The 27801-nt window shown below is 25.0% G+C and overlaps 1 protein-coding gene across 4 annotated transcripts; it reads right to left on the bottom strand.

Annotated features, from left to right (window-relative positions):
• Positions 1-2679: 2679 nt before the first annotated feature.
• LOC140892815 (uncharacterized) lies at positions 2680-7047 on the bottom strand. Of its 4 annotated transcripts, none has more exons than XR_012152918.1 (11): positions 6723-7047; positions 6044-6132; positions 5850-5923; positions 5681-5731; positions 5439-5515; positions 4615-4748; positions 4404-4508; positions 4267-4313; positions 3842-3904; positions 3366-3448; positions 2680-2914 (listed from the first exon to the last, which is right to left on the bottom strand). XR_012152918.1 is itself a non-coding variant. In XM_073301816.1 (11 exons), the coding sequence occupies exons 6-10, from the start codon at positions 4684-4686 to the stop codon at positions 3427-3429; spliced, it is 309 nt and encodes a 102-aa protein (XP_073157917.1). In that variant the 5' UTR covers positions 4687-4748; positions 5439-5515; positions 5681-5731; positions 5850-5923; positions 6044-6132; positions 6723-7047; the 3' UTR covers positions 2680-2914; positions 3396-3426. The 4 variants fall into 4 exon arrangements, 1 of the variants encoding a protein (XP_073157917.1); XR_012152920.1 differs by having other exon boundaries at positions 4615-4663; XR_012152919.1 differs by lacking the exon at positions 6723-7047 and adding an exon at positions 6289-6344.
• Between the last annotated feature and the right edge of the window lie 20754 nt (positions 7048-27801).

The raw sequence follows: 27801 nt of genomic DNA, 5'->3' as shown, positions 1-27801 counted from the left end.
ATTTTAGATATACTATAGTGTTATTGTAGTGTAAATTTAGTTATACTATTGTGTAAACCTAGTGTAATTTTTGTTTTACTATAGTGTAATACTAGTGTTATTTTAGTTATACTATTATGTTATTGTAGTGTAAATTTTAGTTATAATAGAGTGTAATCCTAGTGTAATTTTAGTTATACTATTGTGTAATTTTAGTGTTATTTTAGTTATACTATAGTGTTATTGTAGTGTAAATTTAGTTATACTATAGTGTAAACCTAGTGTAATTTTAGTTACACTATAGTGTAATGCTTGTGTTATTTTAGTTATACTATAGTCTAATGCTAGTGTTATTTTGGTTATACTATAGTGTTATTGTATTGTAAATTTAGTTATACTATAGTGTAAACCTAGTGTAATTTTCGTTATACTATAATGTAATGCTAGTGTTATTTTAGTTATACTATAGTGTAATCCTATTGTAATTTTAGTTATACTATAGTGTAATGCTAGTGTTATTTTAGTTATACTATAGTGTTATTGTAGTGTAAATTTAGTTATATTATAGTGTAAACCTAGTGTAATTTTAGTTATACTATAGTGTATGCTATTGTTATTTTAGTTATACTATAGTGTAATCCTAGTGTAATTTTAGTTATACTATAGTGTAATTGTAGGGTTATTTTAGTTATACTATAGTGTTATTGCAGTGTAAATTTAGTTACACTATAGTGTAAACCTAGTGTAATTTTAGTTATACTACAGTTTAATTCTAGTGTTATTTTAGTTATACTATAGTGTTATTGTAGTATAAATTTAGTTACACTATAGTGTAAACCTAGTATAATTTTATTTATACTATAGTGTAATGCTAGTGTTATTTTAGTTATACTATAGTGTTATTGTAGTGTAAATTTAGTTATACTATAGTGTAAACCTAGTGTAATTTTAGTTATACTATAGTGTATGCTATTGTTATTTTAGTTATATTATAGTTTAATCCTAGTGTAATTTTAGTTATACTATAGCGTAATTCTAGTGTTATTTTAGTTATACGATAGTGTTATTGTAGTATAAATTTAGTTACATTATAGTGTAAACCTAGTGTAAATTTAGTTATACTATAGTGTAATTCTAGTGTTATTTTAGTTATACTATAGTGTTATTGTAGTGTAAATTTAGTTACACTATAGTGTAAACCTAGTGTAAATTTAGTTAAACTATAGTGTAATTCTAGTGTTATTTTACTTATACTATAGTGTTATTGTAGTGTAAATTTAGTTACACTATAGTGTAAACATAGTGTAATTTTAGTTATACTATAGTGTAATGCTAGTGTTATTTTAGTTATACTATAGTGTTATTGTAGTGTAAATTTAGTTATACTCTAGTGTAAACCTAGTGTAATTTTTGTTATACTATAGTGTAATGCTAGTGTTATTTTAGTTATACTATAGTGTTATTGTAGTGTAAATTTAGTTATACTATAGTGTAAATCTAGTGTAATTTTAGTTATATTTTAGTGTAATGCTAGTGTTATTTTAGTTATACTATAGTGTAATCCTAGTGTAATTTTAGTTATACTATAGTGTAATTATAGTGTTATTTTAGTTATACTATAATGTTATTTTAGTGTAAATTTAGTTATACTATAGTGTAATCCTTGTATAATTTTAGTTATACTATAGTGTTATTGTAGTGCAAATTTAGTTATACTATAGTGTAAACCTAGTGTAATTTTAGTTATACTATAGTGTAATGCTAGTGTTATTTTAGTTATACTATAATGTTATTGTAGTGTAAATTTAGTTATAATATAGTATAATCCTAGTGTAATTTTAGTTATACTATAGTGTAATTTCTAGTGTTATTTTAGTTATACTATAGTGTTACTGTAGTTTAAATTTAATTATACTATAGTGTAAATATAGTGTAATTTTAGTTATACTATAGTGTAAACCTAGTGTAATTTTAGTTATTATATAGTGTAATGCTAGTGTTAGTTTAGTTATACTATAATGTTACTGTAGTGTAAATTTAGTAATACTATAGTATAATCCTAGTGTAATTTTAGTTATACAATAGTGTAATGCTAGTGTTATTTTAGTTATACTATAGTGTTATTGTAGTGTAAATTTAGTTATACTATAGTGTAAACCTAGTGTAATTTTAGTTATACTATAGTGTAATGCTAGTGTTATTTTAGTTATACTATAGTGTTATTTTAGTGTAACACTAGTAGAAAAATCGCTTAAGACTTCGGTTAATAACCGAAGTCGTAGGCACTTAATTATCGAAGTAGTGTCACGTGAAGTAATAGGGTACCTTTTTACTTCGCTGAATCGCCGAAGTCTTTGGTCATTTTTTGGAAGCAGAATTGGACAGGTGCCGAAGTAAAAACATATATTTTACTTCGCTCATTTCATAAGTTACGAAGTAAAACATATGCTTATACTTCGTCAATTAAAGAAATTGCCGAAGTAAAATGTATTCTTTTACTTCGATTTTTAATGAAATTTTCGAAGCAAAAGATATGCTTATACTTCGGCAATTTTACTAATTGACGAAGTAAAAGACATTCTAAAAAACAAAAAAAAATTAAAAATAATATAAAATTTTCAATATGATAAATAAACCAAAATTTAAAATTTCAAAAATAAAATTTAATATACAATTTTTTAGTATTACAAATCACTCGAAATTAAATTCTAATGCAATGCACACTACAAAAAATACAATTTTTTTTTTCAGAAACTAGGGACTAGAGGCGTGAACAAATAATAGAATTGTACAAGTAAATGGATGCAAATCATATTCTAAACTTAACACGCAAAACTCAAACACATTCAGGTCGGCCCTGTACTTCGCCCACCCACTCGTAAAGCCAGCCATCACCTCCAAAAGCAATCCATAATGCAAAGCCCATATTCAGTTCCTGAAAAAATAATTAATAACAATGACAGACTTTAATCAAAAATTATTTTTTCTTGATTTCATCCTTCCACTTGATCTAATCACTATGATAGGTACTGACAAGATTCATAAGACATTTAATCCCATAAAACACAAACTAGTTTTCATACAAGTGCACTTTCATCCAATTACATGTGATGAAATCATACGGCATATTAAAAAAACACACAAAAAATACAATTCAAATCAAACTACAAGCTTCAACAGAATCTTAGCGATGAATCTTGCATTTTTTTAAATCATAACAAAAAATTTTCATTTTTTCATTTGATCACACCTAACTCCTTAATAACCTGCAAAGATCTAATCACTCAACTAACACTAGGATGAAAAATAGACATTAAATTAAAGATAGCTTAAATCACATTAGACAGTATTTTCAAATCACACCCAAAAATAAAAAAATGGCATACTTTAAAACTGCATCTCCGAGTGTTTCCAACCTTTCCAAGGAGAAACGTTCTTTACATCCTACTATGGTGAGAGCTTCCAAAATCTGATCATGAATGAAATTATTAGATCAAGTCATTAAATACCAAAGGAATTACAATTAAAGTTAATTTTTAACAGCTATAAAGGCACATATCACCGATCTTGGAATATTTAAATCTCAGTATGATGTGCTAGAGATTTGGTTCTCATCTAAGAAACCATCCGATTATTCATTATTCATGGAGTATACTAAAAACTGTTGGATCTAAAACAAAGCTAAACACTTGAAAACATAAAGTTGATACATATTTTTTCTTTGAGGCGATACATATCTTTTACCATTGCATAAAATATAAGCAAAAATAAAATTCCTCCAAATTGTCTTGTGATCCACTGGCGTGTCGACATATTAGACATCAGCTGAATATAGATACTACAAAAATATATATTATCACACCTTAACAACAGATAGATATGAATCTGCCATCCCAACATACTTCCCCACCATTGCAATTTGAACCTGCAGAATCAGACATTCATTAGCCAATGTACAAAAATAAATCAGTCAAAAGCAGGTATCAAATGTTTGTTACTAACAGAGTTTGTTAGGTAATTGTCAAAATTCTCAGCTCGTTTAGTCCATTTTTGTAAATTGGGAAACTTGGAAACACTGAAAATTTACATGTATATAGTCAGGAAAACAATGCGGTTAAGGAAATAAATTTCGATATTCTACAGATCATTCATATATGAAAGAATGATACGATACAATACAAGGAACCCCAAAAACATGTGTTCATAAAAATTATGTACGTCTATGATATACCAAAAGTACAAAGAAAGTATGAATAGAAGATTTAAAAAAATCAAATAAGAACTGACCTTAGTAAGTCCAGATGTTTGAGGATAGCTTCATCTGCATTTTGGTTCTAGTAAAAAAGTAAAAATCAATGTTAAAGGATGAACACCTCAAACAGCCAAGACTAGTGTAGTCTATTACCATATTTTTTGTAGTGTACCTTGTAGATGAGATCTCCTTGAAAACCACCAGTCACCATTAGATTGTCCTTAACAGTCATGGTGCTTATCTGAACCCTTGTCACAGGTTGATCATCAAGATGTTTCTGCAGACAGGCTAATACATTCAACACTCCTAATACAGGCTAATACATTCAACACTCATTAAATTCCTGTCATATACTACAAAATAGCTTGAACAAGGGAACTCACCAGGGATATCACGATAGGTTTAGCGGCAATTAGGACCTCTTTACCTCTCCTAAGAAAAGAAGACCAGTGCATCACATAAGAGTTTTGATAAGATACACATCATGTTTTGAGGTTGCGCACAAAAGATTCCTCAACTGAAATGCATGACCATTCAGTTAAAAGGCTTGTAAACTTTATCATAACCACATAACATACAGAGAACTGAGTAAAGTCCAGTCAAGATAGTGCGACAAGGAAACAAAGAAATTAAGAGTGTGGTCAGAAATGAAATGGACAAACACAACGTTCCAGTTCTGAAAAGTCTGAACAATGACACATTCACAATATAGTTTAGCGAGATAATCATGATGGATGTAACCTATTAAAGGACTCATGTAAACAGTGAATCAAAGACACCAAACCATTTCCTAGCGCAATAACTTTTTTATTGACTCTATACATGTACGTTTAAATTTTAGAAGATTAGGAAATGTTGGAATGCAAGACTAAAAACTAAAAAGAAAACCTATAGGCCAATGTTGAGTAAGAAGCTCAAAACTCAAGCTATTTCATCTTCAAATCACTTCACCCTGTAAAACCATGTTTGCTGCTTTCATTTAATAATGTTGCTACTAGTGGCACTTTAAATAAAAAAAATACATTTTTTAATCAATTGTAGTAATTCGATTGAATAGTTTCACTCAATAAAAAAAATTTAGCTATAGTAAACAAATATTATTGTTGCAAGAGGAATAGGAAAAAAATATTCAATTGATAATGTGAATCTGCACATCTTCCAGAAAATAAACAAAATATAGCCCAATAACTTCATGCAAGAAGCTTACTGAAAGTTCCCAATTAAAGGTCCTTATTCCCAGCAAATCTTCCTATCCTTGCTTGCCATCTTCCATGCTGATGATGTCTGTTAAAGTACACAATCTTAATTTAATTTAATTTGTGAAAAATGTAATGATAGATACATGTATATCAATATGCTGGAAACTATATATTAATTCACGATCCATGTTGCTCATTCCCCATATAACAGGCATACATGAGATATATTAATACAAATAGGTTGATGTACCTTGTAACTCCCCGATAAATGGACGCGCCGCGAGAGAAACCGCTACTTTTCCTGGATTAAAAATATTGCAATTGTCAAATGATCAGCTCAAATAGATATAGACAAGTACTGTACCATTATGATTTTCACATTGATTCTTATTATTTATGTTATCAAAGCTTCAGATTACCTTCTTAATGATGCTACGTATTCCTGCCTAGTCATGTGCTTCATTTCCTCCACTTATTTCTCATAGTTGCTAATCTGAATCAATGTTTTGGAGGTAATCAGAAATTACAAGTTTTTAAAATTACAAATATTTGAATATTGGAACATATTTAGTCCAAACACATGAAATATTTAATGGGTACTCAAAGCACTGACAGGAAAATTTGTAGTGGTAGTGGTTCCCCAGTATTTCAAAGCTGCTAAATCATAAGCTCGAGCAACCTTTTCTTCCTTATCATAACCTCCTACATATATACACAGAAAATTATACGAAGTTCAGATCAAACAAAAACTTAAAGAAAACGGAAGATTTATATGAGACACAGTTATCAGTTTGAACAACAATATCTCTTGAATGGCGGCAAATAATAGAGTTTACAGAATTAACATGCATGACTTACCCAAGTAAACTGCAGTAAGATTGAATCATCCACCAACAAGTTCATAGAAAGGAGACCAAAAAAAAAATAAAAATCATGAGCGCAGTGTATTTCTTTATTTCTCACAGTTCAAGAAGGTTATGATATTTCAAAAATAATGTTATTGTGAGGGAATTTTTTGAATGCATGTTACGGGAAATCTAGTGTATTAGATTTAAGCCTACTCGAATTTTCAAGACTATTATGTTAGAAGTTTTAGGAATTTTTTCACAATCAAGACCTGTTTGCTATACATTGTCATCAGATACTTGAAGCAGACAAGGATTACTGGAAATCCATAGCGTACGAAGGAATTCCCCGAGGAAGGATATAAAGGAACAGGAAAAGAAACCTTGAATTAAAAAAAAACTAGAGATTTAAGTTTATTTTAAAACAGAGCTAGAATGCGACAATACCTTTTCACCTTGAGATTCTATGGCAGATGCTTGGGAGAAAGAAGAGAAGACAAGCTCGACCCGATAAACCTCAACTAAAAATTCTTCGATGCGATTTCCAAATGGCAAAGCTCGACCCGATTAACGTAAATACCAGCAGAAACTCAAAATCGATTTAAGAAAAGGCGATGGAAAATGACTGAGAAATAAGCTCGGCCCGATTAATGCTTAGAGTCGATTACAACGAAGGGGGAAACATAAAATCGAAAGTGCCATAATCAATTCAAGAAAAGGAGGGAAGCTTAGAATCGATTACAGGGAGATAGAAGATGATGTATGCGTCGATGAGTTTATCAATTAGGGCATCGATATGTGATTTTACATCGATTACAACTGATTTGGTACAAAATGGGATTGCCACAACTGCATCAAAGAACATATATTTAAATTGGATAAGAGGGAAAACAATAAAAAACAGGGGAAAAAAGTTAAGGCTTTCTCTTCCACAGGTCGACGACAGAGCGGCGACGCTTTTGCACTTCGTTGAACTTGGTCATCTCCAAATCGGTAATGGAAAGAATAGGAAAATAAAGATTCTTACATAGATTAATGGTGATAATGGGGAATCCCTAGAGCAGGCGGAAGTGATGGAAGCAAGCGGACATCGATCTGTTGGGAAGAGAATGGGGAAGCCCTAAATGGATTTCACTTGAGATCGAGAGAAATTAAGGGCGAGACGAAGCAGGGTGGAAAATAAAAATATAGAATTGTAAACGGATAACCTATTACTTCATCAAATAGAAATTAAAAATTTTATTTTTATCTTTTTACTTCATCAAATTTAATTTGGTGAAGTAAAAAGTCACTTAAAAATTTAAATGAAGCCCCTTTTTTTAATTGATGAAGTCTAATGTACATTTTACTTCGTTGATTTTAAAACCGCAGTAAAAAACTATGTATTACTTCGGAAATAATGATCGCCGAAGTAAAAAATAGCGAAGTAATATGCAGAAATTCTACTAGTGTAAATTTAGTTATACTATAGTGTAATTCTAGTGTTATTTTAGTTATACTATATTGTTATTTAGTGTAAATTTAGTTATACTATAGTGTAAACCTAGTATAATTTTAGTTATATTATAGTGTAATTCTAGTGTTATTTTATCAATAATATAGTGTAAACCTAGTGTAATTTTAGTTATACTATAGTGTAATGCTAGTGTTATTTTAGTTATACTATAGTATTATTGTAGTGTAAATTTAGTTATACTATAGTGTAAACCTAGTGTAATTTTAGTTATACTATAGTGTATGCTATTGTTATTTTAGTTATACTATATTGTAATCCTAGTGTAATTTTATTTATACTATAGTGTAATTCTAGTGTTATTTTAGTTATACTATAGTGTTATTGTAGTGTATATTTAGTTACACTATAGTGTAAACCTAGTGTATATTTAGTTATACTATAGTGTAATTCTAGTGTTATTTTAGTTTTACAATAGTGTTATTGTAGTGTATATTTAGTTACACTATAGTGTAAACCTAGTGTAAATTTAGTTAAACTATAAAGTAATTCTAGTGTTATTTTACTTATATTATAGTGTTATTGTAGTGTAAATTTAGTTACACTATAGTGTAAACCTAGTGTAATTTTAGTTATACTATAGCGTAATGCTAGTGTTATTTTAGTTATATTATAGTGTTATTGTAGTGTAAATTTAGTTATACTCTTGTGTAAACCTAGTGTAATTTTAGTTATACTATAGTGTAATGCTAGTGTAATTTTAGTTATAATATAGTGTTATTTTAGTGTAAATTTAGTTATACTATAGTGTAAACCTAGTGTAATTTTAGTTATACTATAGTGTAATGCTAGTGTTATTTTATTTATACTATAGTATAATGCTAGCGTAATTTTAGTTATATTATAGTGTAATTCTAGTGTTATTTTAGTTATACTATAGTGTTATTTTAGTGTAAATTTAGTTACACTATAGTGTAAACCTAGTGTAATTTTAGTTATACTATAATGTAATGCTAGTGTAATTTTAGTTATACTAAAGTGTTATTGTAGTGTAAATTTAGTTATACTATAGTGTAATCCTTGTGTAATTTTACTTATACTATAGTTTAATGTTAGTGTTATTTTAGTTATACTATAGTCTTATTGTAGTGCAAATTTAGTTATACTATAGTGTAAACCTAGTGTAATTTTAGTTATACTATAGTGTAATGCTAGTGTTATTTTAGATATACTATAATGTTATTGTAGTGTAAATTTAGTTATACTATAGCGTAAACCTAGTGTAATTTTAGTTATATTATAGTGTAATGCTATTGTTATTTTAGTTATACTATAATGTTATTATAGTGTAAATTTAGTTATAATATAGTATAATCCTAGTGTAATTTTAGTTATACTATAGTGTAATTGCTAGTGTTATTTTAGTTATATTATAATGTTACTGTAGTGTAAATTTAGTTATACTATAGTGTAAACTTAGTGTAATTTTAGTTATACTATAGTGTAATGCTAGTGTTATTTTAGTTATACTATAGTATTATTGTAGTGTAAATTTAGTTATACTATAGTGTAAACCTAGTGTAATTTTAGTTCTACTATAGTGTATGCTATTGTTATTTTAGTTATACTATAGTGTAATCCTAGTGTAATTTTAGTTATACTATAGTGTAATTCTAGTGTTATTTTAGTTATACTATAGTGTTATTGTAGAGTAAATTTAGTTACACTATTGTGTAAACCTAGTGTAAATTTAGTTATACTATAGTGTTATTGTAGTATAAATTTAGTTACACTATAGTGTAAACCTAGTGTAATTTTATTTATACTATAGTGTAATGCTAGTGTTATTTTAGTTATACTATAGTATTATTTTAGTGTAAATTTAGTTATACTATAGTGTAAACCTAGTGTAATTTTAGTTATACTATAGTGTAATGCTAGTGTTATTTTAGTTATACTATAGTATTATTGTAGTGTAAATTTAGTTATACTATAGTGTAATCCTAGTGTAATTTTATTTATACTATAGTGTAATTCTAGTGTTATTTTAGTTATACTATAGTGTTATTGTAGTGTATATTTAGTTACACTATAGTGTAAACCTAGTGTATATTTAGTTATACTATAGTGTAATTCTAGTGTTATTTTAGTTTTACAATAGTGTTATTGTAGTGTATATTTAGTTACACTATAGTGTAAACCTAGTGTAAATTTAGTTAAACTATAGTGTAATTCTAGTGTTATTTTACTTATATTATAGTGTTATTGTAGTGTAAATTTAGTTACACTATAGTGTAAACATAGTGTAATTTTAGTTATACTATAGTGTAATGATAGTGTAATTTTAGTTATACTATAGTGTTATTGTTGTGTAAATTTAGTTATACTCTAGTTTAACCTAGTGTAATTTTAGTTACACTATAGTGTAATGCTAGTGTTATTTTAGTTATACTATAGTGTTATTGTAGTGTAAATTTAGTTAAACTATAGTGTAAACCTAGTGTAATTTTAGTTATACTATAGTGTAATGCTAGTGTTACTTTAGTTATACTATAGTGTAATCCTAGTGTAATTTTAGTTATACTATAGTGTAATTATAGTGTTATTTTAGTTATACTATAGTGTTATTGTAGTGTAAATTTAGTTATACTATAGTTTAATGTTAGTGTTATTTTAGTTATACTATAGTTTTATCGTAGTGCAAATTTAGTTATACTATAGTGTAAACCTAGTGTAATTTTAGTAATACTATAGTGTAATGCTAGTGTTAATTTAGTTATACTATAATGTTATTGTAGTGTAAATTTAGTTATAATATAGTATAATCCTAGTGTAATTTTAGTTATAATATATTTTAATTGCTAGTATAATTTTAGTTATACTGTAGTGTTACTGTAGTGTAAATTTAGTTATACTATAGTTTAAATCTAGTGTAATTTTAGTTATACTATTGTGTAATGCTAGTGTTATTTTAGTTATACTATAGTGTTATTGTAGTGCAAATTTAGTTATACTATAGTGTAAACCTAGTGTAATTTTAGTTATTATATAGTGTAATGCTAGTGTTAGTTTAGTTATACTATAATGTTACTGTAGTGTAAATTTAGTAATACTATAGTATAATCTTAGTGTAATTTTAGTTATACAATAGTGTAATGCTAGTGTTATTTTAGTTATACATTAGTGTTATTGTAGTGTAAATTTAGTTATACTATAGTGTAAACCTAGTGTAATTTTAGTTATACTATAGTGTAATGGTAGTGTGAATTTAGTTATATTATAGTGTAATTGTAGTGTTATTTTAGTTATACTATAGTGTTATTTAGTGTAAATTTAGTTATATTATAGTGTAAACCTAGTGTTATTTTAGTTATACTATAGTGTTATTGTAGTGTAAATTTAGTTATACTATAGTGTAATTGTAGTGTTATTTTAGTTATACTATAGTGTTATTTAGTGTAAATTTAGTTATATTATAGTGTAAACCTAGTGTAATTTTAGTTATATTATAGTGTAATGCTAGTGTTATTTTAGCAATAATATAGTTTAATCCTAGTGTATTTTTAGTTATACTATAGTGTAATTCTAGTGTTATGTTTGTTATACTATAGTGTTATTGTAGTGTAAATTTAGTTATACTATAGTGTAAACCTAGTGTAATTTTAGTTATACTATAGTGTAATTTTAGTTATACTATAGTGTTATTGCAGTGTAAATTTAGTTACACTATAGTGTAAACCTAGTGTAATTTTAGTTAAACTATAGTGTAATTCTAGTGTTATTTTAGTTATACTATAGTGTTATTGTAGTGTAAATTTAGTTATATTATAGTGTTATTGTAGTGTAAATTTAGTTATACTCTAGTGTAAACCTAGTGTAATTTTAGTTATACTATAGTGTAATGCTAGTGTTATTTTAGTTATACTATAGTGTTATTGTAGTGTAAATTTAGTTATACTATAGTGTAAACCTAGTGTAATTTTAGTTATACTATAGTGTAATGCTAGTGTTATTTTAGTTATACTATAGTATAATGCTAGTGTAATTTTAGTTATATTATAGTGTAATTCTAGTGTTATTTTAGTTATACTATAGTGTTATTTTAGTGTAAATTTAGTTACACTATAGTGTAAACCTAGTGTAATTTTAGTTATACTATAATGTAATGCTAGTGTTATTTTAGTTATACTATAGTGTTATTGTAGTGTAAATTTAGTTATACTATAGTGTAATCCTTGTGTAATTTTAGTTATACTATAGTTTAATGTTAGTGTTATTTTAGTTATACTATAGTGTTATTGTAGTGCAAATTTAGTTATACTATAGTGTAAACCTAGTGTAATTTTAGTTATACTATAGTGTAATGCTAGTGTTATTTTAGATATACTATAATGTTATTGTAGTGTAAATTTAGTTATACTATAGCGTAAACCTAGTGTAATTTTAGTTATACTATAGTATAATGCTATTGTTATTTTAGTTATACTATAATGTTATTATAGTGTAAATTTAGTTATAATATAGTATAATCCTAGTGTAATTTTAGTTATACTATAGTGTAATTGCTAGTGTTATTTTAGTTATACAATAGTGTAACGCCCCACTGTATCAAGACGGGTCTTTTCAGCGTGCTTATGTCCTCACTCACACGCACCCTGGAAAACTTCCCAGGGGGTCACCCATCCTATAATTACCCCAAGTCAAGCACGCTTAACTTTGGAGTTTTTATGTGATGAGCTTCCGAAAAGAAGATGCACCTTCTTGATATGAATAGTACATATGAAATCTTTTAAGCCCTCCTCAACCATGTAGTCCCATACCTACACAGTCTCAGAATCCCTCTCATTCTGGCATGGGATCGGTTCATTCATGTCTCCCTCCGTCTAGAAGCCTACCAGGAGCCGCTCATTGTCCGTGCAACCTCTTGGCACCGGCGATCACTCCCTGCCTCTTCAGCCCCGGGCGTCACAAATAGTGTTACTGTAGGGTAAATTTAGTTATACTATAGTGTAAACTTAGTGTAATTTTAGTTATACTATAGTGTAATGCTAGTGTTATTTTAGTTATACTATAGTATTATTGTAGTGTAAATTTAGTTATACTATAGTGTAAACCTAGTGTAATTTTAGTTATACTATAGTGTATGCTATTGTTATTTTAGTTATACTATAGTGTAATCCTAGTGTAATTTTAGTTATACTATAGTGTAATTCTAGTGTTATTTTAGTTATACTATAGTGTTATTGTAGAGTAAATTTAGTTACACTATAGTGTAAACCTAGTGTAAATTTAGTTATACTATAGTGTAATTCTATTGTTATTTTAGTTATACTATAGTGTTATTGTAGTATAAATTTAGTTACACTATAGTGTAAACCTAGTGTAATTTTATTTATACTATAGTGTAATGCTAGTGTTATTTTAGTTATACTATAGTGTTATTTTAGTGTAAATTTAGTTATACTATAGTGTAAACCTAGTGTAATTTTAGTTATACTATAGTGTAATGCTAGTGTTATTTTAGTTATACTATAGTATTATTGTAGTGTAAATTTAGTTATACTATAGTGTAAACCTAGTGTAATTTTAGTTATACTATAGTGTATGCTATTGTTATTTTAGTTATACTATAGTGTAATCCTAGTGTAATTTTATTTATACTATAGTGTAATTCTAGTGTTATTTTAGTTATACTATAGTGTTATTGTAGTGTATATTTAGTTACACTATAGTGTAAACCTAGTGTATATTTAGTTATACTATAGTATAATTCTAGTGTTATTTTAGTTCTACAATAGTGTTATTGTAGTGTATATTTAGTTACACTATAGTGTAAACCTAGTGTAAATTTAGTTAAACTATAGTGTAATTCTAGTGTTATTTTACTTATATTATAGTGTTATTGTAGTGTAAATTTAGTTACACTATAGTGTAAACATAGTGTAATTTTAGTTATACTATAATGTAATGCTAGTGTAATTTTAGTTATACTATAGTGTTATTGTAGTGTAAATTTAGTTATACTCTAGTTTAACCTAGTGTAATTTTAGTTACACTATAGTGTAATGCTAGTGTTATTTTAGTTATACTATAGTGTTATTGTAGTGTAAATTTAGTTATAATATAGTGTAATTCTTGTGTAATTTTAGTTATACTATAGTTTAATGTTAGTATTATTTTAGTTATACAATAGTGTTATTGTTGTAAATTTAGTTATACTATAGTGTTATTGTAGTGCAAATTTAGTTATACTATAGTGTAAACCTAGTGTAATTTTAGTTATTATATAGTGTAATGCTAGTGTTAGTTTAGTTATACTATAATGTTACTGTAGTGTAAATTTAGTAATACTATATTATAATCCTAGTGTAATTTTAGTTATACAATAGTGTAATGCTAGTGTTATTTTAGTTATACATTAGTGTTATTGTAGTGTAAATTTAGTTATACTATAGTGTAAGCCTAGTGTAATTTTAGTTATACTATAGTGTAATGCTAGTGTTATTTTAGTTATACTATAGTGTTATTGTAGTGTAAATTTAGTTATACTATAGTGTAATTGTAGTGTTATTTTAGTTATACTATAGTGTTATTTAGTGTAAATTTAGTTATACTATAGTGTAAACCTAGTGTAATTTTAGTTATATTATAGTGTAATGCTAGTGTTATTTTAGCAATAATATACTTTAATCCTAGTGTATTTTTAGTTATACTATAGTGTAATTCTAGTGTTATGTTTGTTATACTATAGTGTTATTGTAGTGTAAATTTAGTTATACTATAGTGTAAACCTAGTGTAATTTTAGTTATACTATAGTGTAATTTTAGTGTTATTTTAGTTATACTATAGTGTTATTGTAGTGTAAATTTAGTTACACTATAGTGTAAACCTAGTGTAATTTTAGTTAAACTATAGTGTAATTCTAGTGTTATTTTAGCTATACTATAGTGTTATTGTAGTGTAAATTTAGTTACACTATAGTATAAACCTAATGTAATTTTAGTTATACTATAGCGTAATGCTAGTGTTATTTTAGTTATATTATAGTGTTATTGTAGTGTAAATTTAGTTATACTCTAGTGTAAACCTAGTGTAATTTGAGTTATACTATAGTGTAATGCTAGTGTTATTTTAGTTATACTATAGTGTTATTGTAGTGTAAATTTAGTTATACTATAGTGTAAACCTAGTGTAATTTTAGTTATACTATAGTGTAATGCTAGTGTTATTTTAGTTATACTATAGTATAATGCTAGTGTAATTTTAGTTATATTATAGTGTAATTCTAGTGTTATTTTAGTTATACTATAGTGTTATTTTAGTGTAAATTTAGTTACACTATAGTGTAAACCTAGTGTAATTTTAGTTATACTATAATGTAATGCTAGTGTTATTTTGGTTATACTATAGTGTATTTGTAGTGTAAATTTAGTTATACTATAGTGTAATCCTTGTGTAATTTTAGTTATACTATAGTTTAATGTTAGTGTTATTTTAGTTATACTATAGTGTTATTGTAGTGCAAATTTAGTTATACTATAGTGTAAACCTAGTGTAATTTTAGTTATACTATAGTGTAATGCTAGTGTTATTTTAGATATACTATAATGTTATTGTAGTGTAAATTTAGTTATACTATAGCGTAAACCTAGTGTAATTTTAGTTATACTATAGTATAATGCTATTGTTATTTTAGTTATACTATAATGTTATTATAGTGTAAATTTAGTTATAATATAGTATAATCCTAGTGTAATTTTAGTTATACTATAGTGTAATTGCTAGTGTTATTTTAGTTATACTATAGTGTTACTGTAGTATAAATTTAGTTATACTATAGCGTAAACTTAGTGTAATTTTAGTTATACTATAGTGTAATGCTAGTGTTATTTTAGTTATACTATAGTATTATTGTAGTGTAAATTTAGTTATACTATAGTGTAAACCTAGTGTAATTTTAGTTATACTATAGTGTATGCTATTGTTATTTTAGTTATACTATAGTGTAATCCTAGTGTAATTTTAGTTATACTATAGTGTAATTCTAGTGTTATTTTAGTTATACTATAGTGTTATTGTAGAGTAAATTTAGTTACACTATAGTGTAAACCTAGTGTAAATTTAGTTATACTATAGTGTAATTCTATTGTTATTTTAGTTATACTATAGTGTTATTGTAGTATAAATTTAGTTACACTATAGTGTAAACCTAGTGTAATTTTATTTATACTATAGTGTAATGCTAGTGTTATTTTAGTTATACTATAGTTTTATTTTAGTGTAAATTTAGTTATACTATAGTGTAAACCTAGTGTAATTTTAGTTATACTATAGTGTAATGCTAGTGTTATTTTAGTTATACTATAGTATTATTGTAGTGTAAATTTAGTTATACTATAGTGTAAACCTAGTGTAATTTTAGTTATACTATAGTGTATGCTATTGTTATTTTAGTTATACTATAGTGTAATCCCAGTGTAATTTTATTTATACTATAGTGTAATTCTAGTGTTATTTTAGTTATACTATAGTGTTATTGTAGTGTATATTTAGTTACACTATAGTGTAAACCTAGTGTATATTTAGTTATACTATAGTGTAATTCTAGTGTTATTTTAGTTTTACAATAGTGTTATTGTAGTGTATATTTAGTTACACTATAGTGTAAACCTAGTGTAAATTTAGTTAAACTATAGTGTAATTCTAGTGTTATTTTACTTATATTATAGTGTTATTGTAGTGTAAATTTAGTTACACTATAGTGTAAACATAGTGTAATTTTAGTTATACTATAATGTAATGCTAGTGTAATTTTAGTTATACTATAGTGTTATTGTAGTGTAAATTTAGTTATACTCTAGTTTAACCTAGTGTAATTTTAGTTACACTATAGTGTAATGCTAGTGTTATTTTAGTTATACTATAGTGTTATTGTAGTGTAAATTTAGTTAAACTATAGTGTAAACCTAGTGTAATTTTAGTTATACTATAGTGTAATGCTAGTGTTATTTTAGTTATACTATAGTGTAATCCTAGTGTAATTTTAGTTATACTATAGTGTAATTATAGTGTTATTTTAGTTATACTATAGTGTTATTGTAGTGTAAATTTAGTTATACTATAGTTTAATGTTAGTGTTATTTTAGTTATACTATAGTTTTATTGTAGTGCAAATTTAGTTATACTATAGTGTAAACCTAGTGTAATTTTAGTAATACTATAGTGTAATGCTAGTGTTATTTTAGTTATACTATAATGTTATTGTAGTGTAAATTTAGTTATAATATAGTATAATCCTAGTGTAATTTTAGTTATAATATATTGTAATTGCTAGTGTAATTTTAGTTATACTATAGTGTTATTGTAGTGTAAATTTAGTTATACTATGGTGTAAATCTAGTGTAATTTTAGTTATACTATTGTGTAATGCTAGTGTTATTTTAGTTATACTATAGTGTTATTGTAGTGCAAATTTAGTTATACTATAGTGTAAACCTAGTGTAATTTTAGTTATTATATAGTGTAATGCTAGTGTTAGTTTAGTTATACTATAATATTACTGTAGTGTAAATTTAGTAATACTATAGTATAATCCTAGTGTAATTTTAGTTATACAATAGTGTAATGCTAGTGTTATTTTAGTTATACATTAGTGTTATTGTAGTGTAAATTTAGTTATACTATAGTGTAAGCCTAGTGTAATTTTAGTTATACTATAGTGTAATGCTAGTGTTATTTTAGTTATACTATAGTGTTATTGTAGTGTAAATTTAGTTATACTATAGTGTAATTGTAGTGTTATTTTAGTTATACTATAGTGTTATTTAGTGTAAATTTAGTTATACTATAGTGTAAACCTAGTGTAATTTTAGTTATATTATAGTGTAATGCTAGTGTTATTTTAGCAATAATATAGTTTAATCCTAGTGTATTTTTAGTTATACTATAGTGTAATTCTAGTGTTATGTTTGTTATACTATAGTGTTATTGTAGTGTAAATTTAGTTATACTATAGTGTAAACCTAGTGTAATTTTAGTTATACTATAGTGTAATTTTAGTGTTATTTTAGTTATACTATAGTGTTATTGTAGTGTAAATTTAGTTACCTTATAGTGTAAACCTAGTGTAATTTTAGTTAAACTATAGTGTAATTCTAGTGTTATTTTAGTTATACTATAGTGTTATTGTAGTGTAAATTTAGTTACACTATAGTATAAACCTAATGTAATTTTAGTTATACTATAGCGTAATACTAGTGTTATTTTAGTTATATTATAGTGTTATTGTAGTGTAAATTTAGTTATACTCTAGTGTAAACCTAGTGTAATTTGAGTTATACTATAGTGTAATGCTAGTGTTATTTTAGTTATACTATAGTGTTATTGTAGTGTAAATTTAGTTATACTATAGTGTAAACCTAGTGTAATTTTAGTTATACTATAGTGTAATACTAGTGTTATTTTAGTTATATTATAGTATAATGCTAGTGTAATTTTAGTTATATTATAGTGTAATTCTAGTGTTATTTTAGTTATACTATAGTGTTATTTTAATGTAAATTTAGTTAGACTATAGTGTAAACCTAGTGTAATTTTAGTTATACTATAGTGTAATGCTAGTGTTACTTTAGTTATACTATAGTGTAATCCTAGTGTAATTTTAGTTATACTATAGTGTAATTATAGTGTTATTTTAGTTATACTATAGTGTTATTGTAGTGTAAATTTAGTTATACTATAGTTTAATGTTAGTGTTATTTTAGTTATACTATAGTTTTATCGTAGTGCAAATTTAGTTATACTATAGTGTAAACCTAGTGTAATTTTAGTAATACTATAGTGTAATGCTAGTGTTAATTTAGTTATACTATAATGTTATTGTAGTGTAAATTTAGTTATAATATAGTATAATCCTAGTGTAATTTTAGTTATAATATATTTTAATTGCTAGTGTAATTTTAGTTATACTGTAGTGTTACTGTAGTGTAAATTTAGTTATACTATAGTTTAAATCTAGTGTAATTTTAGTTATACTATTGTGTAATGCTAGTGTTATTTTAGTTATACTATAGTGTTATTGTAGTGCAAATTTAGTTATACTATAGTGTAAACCTAGTGTAATTTTAGTTATTATATAGTGTAATGCTAGTGTTAGTTTAGTTATACTATAATGTTACTGTAGTGTAAATTTAGTAATACTATAGTATAATCTTAGTGTAATTTTAGTTATACAATAGTGTAATGCTAGTGTTATTTTAGTTATACATTAGTGTTATTGTAGTGTAAATTTAGTTATACTATAGTGTAAACCTAGTGTAATTTTAGTTATACTATAGTGTAATGGTAGTGTAAATTTAGTTATATTATAGTGTAATTGTAGTGTTATTTTAGTTATACTATAGTGTTATTTAGTGTAAATTTAGTTATATTATAGTGTAAACCTAGTGTTATTTTAGTTATACTATAGTGTTATTGTAGTGTAAATTTAGTTATACTATAGTGTAATTGTAGTGTTATTTTAGTTATACTATTGTGTTATTTAGTATAAATTTAGTTATATTATAGTGTAAACCTAGTGTAATTTTAGTTATATTATAGTGTAATGCTAGTGTTATTTTAGCAATAATATAGTTTAATCCTAGTGTATTTTTAGTTATACTATAGTGTAATTCTAGTGTTATGTTTGTTATACTATAGTGTTATTGTAGTGTAAATTTAGTTATACTATAGTGTAAACCTAGTGTAATTTTAGTTATACTATAGTGTAATTTTAGTTATACTATAGTGTTATTGCAGTGTAAATTTAGTTACACTATAGTGTAAACCTAGTGTAATTTTAGTTAAACTATAGTGTAATTCTAGTGTTATTTTAGTTATACTATAGTGTTATTGTAGTGTAAATTTAGTTATATTATAGTGTTATTGTAGTGTAAATTTAGTTATACTCTAGTGTAAACCTAGTGTAATTTTAGTTATACTATAGTGTAATGCTAGTGTTATTTTAGTTATACTATAGTGTTATTGTAGTGTAAATTTAGTTATACTATAGTGTAAACCTAGTGTAATTTTAGTTATACTATAATGTAATGCTAGTGTTATTTTAGTTATACTATAGTATAATGCTAGTGTAATTTTAGTTATATTATAGTGTAATTCTAGTGTTATTTTAGTTATACTATAGTGTTATTTTAGTGTAAATTTAGTTACACTATAGTGTAAACCTAGTGTAATTTTAGTTATACTATAATGTAATGCTAGTGTTATTTTAGTTATACTATAGTGTTATTGTAGTGTAAATTTAGTTATACTATAGTGTAATCCTTGTGTAATTTTAGTTATACTATAGTTTAATGTTAGTGTTATTTTAGTTATACTATAGTGTTATTGTAGTGCAAATTTAGTTATACTATAGTGTAAACCTAGTGTAATTTTAGTTATACTATAGTGTAATGCTAGTGTTATTTTAGATATACTATAATGTTATTGTAGTGTAAATTTAGTTATACTATAGCGTAAACCTAGTGTAATTTTAGTTATACTATAGTATAATGCTATTGTTATTTTAGTTATACTATAATGTTATTATAGTGTAAATTTAGTTATAATATAGTATAATCCTAGTGTAATTTTAGTTATACTATAGTGTAATTGCTAGTGTTATTTTAGTTATACAATAGTGTAACGCCCCACTGTATCAAGACGGGTATTTTCAGCGTGCTTATGTCCTCACTCACACGCACCCTGGAAATCTTCCCAGGGGGTCACCCATCCTATAATTACCCCAAGTCAAGCACACTTAACTTTGGAGTTTTTATGTGATGAGCTTCCGAAAAGAAGATGCACCTTCTTGATATGAATAGTACATATGAAATCTTTTAAGCCCTCCTCAACCATGTAGTCCCATACCTACACAGTCTCAGAATCCCTCTCATTCCGGCATGGGATCGGTTCATTCATGTCTCCCTCCGTCTAGAAGCCTACCAGGAGCCGCTCATTGTCCGTGCAACCTCTTGGCACCGGCGATCACTCCCTGCCTCTTCAGCCCCGGGCGTCACAAATAGTGTTACTGTAGGGTAAATTTAGTTATACTATAGTGTAAACTTAGTGTAATTTTAGTTATACTATAGTGTAATGCTAGTGTTATTTTAGTTATACTATAGTATTATTGTAGTGTAAATTTAGTTATACTATAGTGTAAACCTAGTGTAATTTTAGTTATACTATAGTGTATGCTATTGTTATTTTAGTTATACTATAGTGTAATCCTAGTGTAATTTTAGTTATACTATAGTGTAATTCTAGTGTTATTTTAGTAATACTATAGTGTTATTGTAGAGTAAATTTAGTTACACTATAGTGTAAACCTAGTGTAAATTTAGTTATACTATAGTGTAATTCTATTGTTATTTTAGTTATACTATAGTGTTATTGTAGTATAAATTTAGTTACACTATAGTGTAAACCTAGTGTAATTTTATTTATACTATAGTGTAATGCTAGTGTTATTTTAGTTATACTATAGTGTTATTTTAGTGTAAATTTAGTTATACTATAGTGTAAACCTAGTGTAATTTTAGTTATACTATAGTGTAATGCTAGTGTCATTTTAGTTATACTATAGTATTATTGTAGTGTAAATTTAGTTATACTATAGTGTAAACCTAGTGTAATTTAGTTATACTATAGTGTATGCTATTGTTATTTTAGTTATACTATAGTGTAATCCTAGTGTAATTTTATTTATACTATAGTGTAATTCTAGTGTTATTTTAGTTATACTATAGTGTTATTGTAGTGTATATTTAGTTACACTATAGTGTAAAGCTAGTGTATATTTAGTTATACTATAGTATAATTCTAGTGTTATTTTAGTTCTACAATAGTGTTATTGTAGTGTATATTTAGTTACACTATAGTGTAAACCTAGTGTAAATTTAGTTAAACTATAGTGTAATTCTAGTGTTATTTTACTTATATTATAGTGTTATTGTAGTGTAAATTTAGTTACACTATAGTGTAATTTTAGTTATACTATAATGTAATGCTAGTGTAATTTTAGTTATACTATAGTGTTATTGTAGTGTAAATTTAGTTATACTCTAGTTTAACCTAGTGTAATTTTAGTTACACTATAGTGTAATGCTAGTGTTATTTTAGTTATACTATAGTGTTATTGTAGTGTAAATTTAGTTATAATATAGTGTAATTCTTGTGTAATTTTAGTTATACTATAGTTTAATGTTAGTATTATTTTAGTTATACAATAGTGTTATTGTTGTAAATTTAGTTATACTATAGTGTTATTGTAGTGCAAATTTAGTTATACTATAGTGTAAACCTAGTGTAATTTTAGTTATTATATAGTGTAATGCTAGTGTTAGTTAAGTTATACTATAATGTTACTGTAGTGTAAATTTAGTAATACTATAGTATAATCCTAGTGTAATTTTAGTTATACAATAGTGTAATGCTAGTGTTATTTTAGTTATACATTAGTGTTATTGTAGTGTAAATTTAGTTATACTATAGTGTAAGCCTAGTGTAATTTTAGTTATACTATAGTGTAATGCTAGTGTTATTTTAGTTATACTATAGTGTTATTGTAGTGTAAATTTAGTTATACTATAGTGTAATTGTAGTGTTATTTTAGTTATACTATAGTGTTATTTAGTGTAAATTTAGTTATACTATAGTGTAAACCTAGTGTAATTTTAGTTATATTATAGTGTAATGCTAGTGTTATTTTAGCAATAATATACTTTAATCCTAGTGTATTTTTAGTTATACTATAGTGTAATTCTAGTGTTATGTTTGTTATACTATAGTGTTATTGTAGTGTAAATTTAGTTATACTATAGTGTAAACCTAGTGTAATTTTAGTTATACTATAGTGTAATTTTAGTGTTATTTTAGTTATACTATAGTGTTATTGTAGTGTAAATTTAGTTACACTATAGTGTAAACCTAGTGTAATTTTAGTTAAACTATAGTGTAATTCTAGTGTTATTTTAGTTATACTATAGTGTTATTGTAGTGTAAATTTAGTTACACTATAGTATAAACCTAATGTAATTTTAGTTATACTATAGCGTAATGCTAGTGTTATTTTAGTTATATTATAGTGTTATTGTAGTGTAAATTTAGTTATACTCTAGTGTAAACCTAGTGTAATTTGAGTTATACTATAGTGTAATGCTAGTGTTATTTTAGTTATACTATAGTGTTATTGTAGTGTAAATTTAGTTATACTATAGTGTAAACCTAGTGTAATTTTAGTTATACTATAGTGTAATGCTAGTGTTATTTTAGTTATACTATAGTATAATGCTAGTGTAATTTTAGTTATATTATAGTATAATTCTAGTGTTATTTTAGTTATACTATAGTGTTATTTTAGTGTAAATTTAGTTACACTATAGTGTAAACCTAGTGTAATTTTAGTTATACTATAATGTAATGCTAGTGTTATTTTAGTTATACTATAGTGTTATTGTAGTTTAAATTTAGTTATACTATAGTGTAATCCTTGTGTAATTTTAGTTATACTATAGTTTAATGTTAGTGTTATTTTAGTTATACTATAGTGTTATTGTAGTGCAAATTTAGTTATACTATAGTGTAAACCTAGTGTAATTTTAGTTATACTATAGTGTAATGCTAGTGTTATTTTAGATATACTATAATGTTATTGTAGTGTAAATTTAGTTATACTATAGCGTAAACCTAGTGTAATTTTAGTTATACTATAGTATAATGCTATTGTTATTTTAGTTATACTATAATGTTATTATAGTGTAAATTTAGTTATAATATAGTATAATCCTAGTGTAATTTTAGTTATACTATAGTGTAATTGCTAGTGTTATTTTAGTTATACTATAGTGTTACTGTAGTGTAAATTTAGTTATACTATAGCGTAAACTTAGTGTAATTTTAGTTATACTATAGTGTAATGCTAGTGTTATTTTAGCTATACTATAGTATTATTGTAGTGTAAATTTAGTTATACTATAGTGTAAACCTAGTGTAATTTTAGTTATACTATAGTGTATGCTATTGTTATTTTAGTTATACTATAGTGTAATCCTAGTGTAATTTTAGTTATACTATAGTGTAATTCTAGTATTATTTTTGTTATACTATAGTGTTATTGTAGAGTAAATTTAGTTACACTATAGTGTAAACCTAGTGTAAATTTAGTTATACTATAGTGTAATTCTATTGTTATTTTAGTTATACTATAGTGTTATTGTAGTATAAATTTAGTTACACTATAGTGTAAACCTAGTGTAATTTTATTTATACTATAGTGTAATGCTAGTGTTATTTTAGTTATACTATAGTGTTATTTTAGTGTAAATTTAGTTATACTATAGTGTAAACCTAGTGTAATTTTAGTTATACTATAGTGTAATGCTAGTGTCATTTTAGTTATACTATAGTATTATTGTAGTGTAAATTTAGTTATACTATAGTGTAAACCTAGTGTAATTTAGTTATACTATAGTGTATGCTATTGTTATTTTAGTTATACTATAGTGTAATCCTAGTGTAATTTTATTTATACTATAGTGTAATTCTAGTGTTATTTTAGTTATACTATAGTGTTATTGTAGTGTATATTTAGTTACACTATAGTGTAAAGCTAGTGTATATTTAGTTATACTATAGTATAATTCTAGTGTTATTTTAGTTCTACAATAGTGTTATTGTAGTGTATATTTAGTTACACTATAGTGTAAACCTAGTGTAAATTTAGTTAAACTATAGTGTAATTCTAGTGTTATTTTACTTATATTATAGTGTTATTGTAGTGTAAATTTAGTTACCTTATAGTGTAATTTTAGTTATACTATAATGTAATGCTAGTGTAATTTTAGTTATACTATAGTGTTATTGTAGTGTAAATTTAGTTATACTCTAGTTTAACCTAGTGTAATTTTAGTTACACTATAGTGTAATGCTAGTGTTATTTTAGTTATACTATAGTGTTATTGTAGTGTAAATTTAGTTATAATATAGTGTAATTCTTGTGTAATTTTAGTTATACTATAGTTTAATGTTAGTATTATTTTAGTTATACAATAGTGTTATTGTTGTAAATTTAGTTATACTATAGTGTTATTGTGGTGCAAATTTAGTTATACTATAGTGTAAACCTAGTGTAATTTTAGTTATTATATAGTGTAATGCTAGTGTTAGTTAAGTTATACTATAATGTTACTGTAGTGTAAATTTAGTAATACTATAGTATAATCCTAGTGTAATTTTAGTTATACAATAGTGTAATGCTAGTGTTATTTTAGTTATACATTAGTGTTATTGTAGTGTAAATTTAGTTATACTATAGTGTAAGCCTAGTGTAATTTTAGTTATACTATAGTGTAATGCTAGTGTTATTTTAGTTATACTATAGTGTTATTGTAGTGTAAATTTAGTTATACTATAGTGTAATTGTAGTGTTATTTTAGTTATACTATAGTGTTATTTAGTGTAAATTTAGTTATACTATAGTGTAAACCTAGTGTAATTTTAGTTATATTATAGTGTAATGCTAGTGTTATTTTAGCAATAATATACTTTAATCCTAGTGTATTTTTAGTTATACTATAGTGTAATTCTAGTGTTATGTTTGTTATACTATAGTGTTATTGTAGTGTAAATTTAGTTATACTATAGTGTAAACCTAGTGTAATTTTAGTTATACTATAGTGTAATTTTAGTGTTATTTTAGTTATACTATAGTGTTATTGTAGTGTAAATTTAGTTACACTATAGTGTAAACCTAGTGTAATTTTAGTTAAACTATAGTGTAATTCTAGTGTTATTTTAGTTATACTATAGTGTTATTGTAGTGTAAATTTAGTTACACTATAGTATAAACCTAATGTAATTTTAGTTATACTATAGCGTAATGCTAGTGTTATTTTAGTTATATTATAGTGTTATTGTAGTGTAAATTTAGTTATACTCTAGTGTAAACCTAGTGTAATTTTATTTATATATAGTGTAATGCTAGTGTTATTTTAGTTATACTATAGTGTTATTGTAGTGTAAATTTAGTTATACTATAGTGTAAACCTAGTGTAATTTTAGTTATACTATAGTGTAATGCTAGTGTTATTTTAGTTATACTATAGTTATAATGCTAGTGTAATTTTAGTTATATTATAGTATAATTCTAGTGTTATTTTAGTTATACTATAAGTGTTATTTTAGTGTAATTTAGTTACACTATAGTGTAAACCTAGTGTAATTTTAGTTATACTATAATGTAATGCTAGTGTTATTTTAGTTATACTATAGTGTTATTGTAGTTTAAATTTAGTTATACTATAGTGTAATCCTTGTGTAATTTTAGTTATACTATAGTTTAATGTTAGTGTTATTTTAGTTATACTATAGTGTTATTGTAGTGCAAATTTAGTTATACTATAGTGTAAACCTAGTGTAATTTTAGTTATACTATAGTGTAATGCTAGTGTTATTTTAGATATACTATAATGTTATTGTAGTGTAAATTTAGTTATACTATAGCGTAAACCTAGTGTAATTTTAGTTATACTATAGTATAATGCTATTGTTATTTTAGTTATACTATAATGTTATTATATTGTAAATTTAGTTATATAGTATAATCCTAGTGTAATTTTAGTTATACTATAGTGTAATTGCTAGTGTTATTTAGTTATACTATAGTGTTACTGTAGTGTAAATTTAGTTATACTATAGCGTAAACTTAGTGTAATTTTAGTTATACTATAGTGTAATGCTAGTGTTATTTTAGTTATACTATAGTATTATTGTAGTGTAAATTTAGTTATACTATAGTGTAAACCTAGTGTAATTTTAGTTATACTATAGTGTATGCTATTGTTATTTTAGTTATACTATAGTGTAATCCTAGTGTAATTTTAGTTATACTATAGTGTAATTCTAGTGTTATTTTAGTTATACTATAGTGTTATTGTAGAGTAAATTTAGTTACACTATAGTGTAAACCTAGTGTAAATTTAGTTATACTATAGTGTAATTCTATTGTTATTTTAGTTATACTATAGTGTTATTGTAGTATAAATTTAGTTACACTATAGTGTAAACCTAGTGTAATTTTATTTATACTATAGTGTAATGCTAGTGTTATTTTAGTTATACTATAGTGTTATTTTAGTGTAAATTTAGTTATACTATAGTGTAAACCTAGTGTAATTTTAGTTATACTATAGTGTAATGCTAGTGTTATTTTAGTTATACTATAGTATTATTGTAGTGTAAATTTAGTTATACTATAGTGTAAACCTAGTGTAATTTTAGTTATACTATAGTGTATGCTATTGTTATTCTAGTTATACTATAGTGTAATCCCAGTGTAATTTTATTTATACTATAGTGTAATTCTAGTGTTATTTTAGTTATACTATAGTGTTATTGTAGTGTATATTTAGTTACACTATAGTGTAAACCTAGTGTATATTTAGTTATACTATAGTGTAATTCTAGTGTTATTTTAGTTTTACAATAGTGTTATTGTAGTGTATATTTAGTTACACTATAGTGTAAACCTAGTGTAAATTTAGTTAAACTATAGTGTAATTCTAGTGTTATTTTAGTTATACTATAGTATAATGCTAGTGTAATTTTAGTTATAATATAGTGTAATTCTAGTGTTATTTTAGTTATACTATAGTGTTATTTTAGTGTAAATTTAGTTACACTATAGTGTAAACATAATGTAATTTTAGTTATACTATAATGTAATGCTAGTGTAATTTTAGTTATACTATAGTGTTATTGTAGTGTAAATTTAGTTATACTCTAGTTTAACCTAGTGTAATTTTAGTTACACTATAGTGTAATGCTAGTGTTATTTTAGTTATACTATAGTGTTATTGTAGTGTAAATTTAGTTAAACTATAGTGTAAACCTAGTGTAATTTTAGTTATACTATAGTGTAATGCTAGTGTTATTTTAGTTATACTATAGTGTAATCCTAGTGTAATTTTAGTTATACTATAGTGTAATTATAGTGTTATTTTAGTTATACTATAGTGTTATTGTAGTGTAAATTTAGT

This window comes from Henckelia pumila, chromosome 3, assembly GCF_033568475.1.
Source record: "Henckelia pumila isolate YLH828 chromosome 3, ASM3356847v2, whole genome shotgun sequence".
Classification (NCBI taxonomy): Eukaryota; Viridiplantae; Streptophyta; class Magnoliopsida; order Lamiales; family Gesneriaceae; genus Henckelia; species Henckelia pumila.
This window is presented reverse-complemented; position numbering and strand designations above follow the sequence as displayed.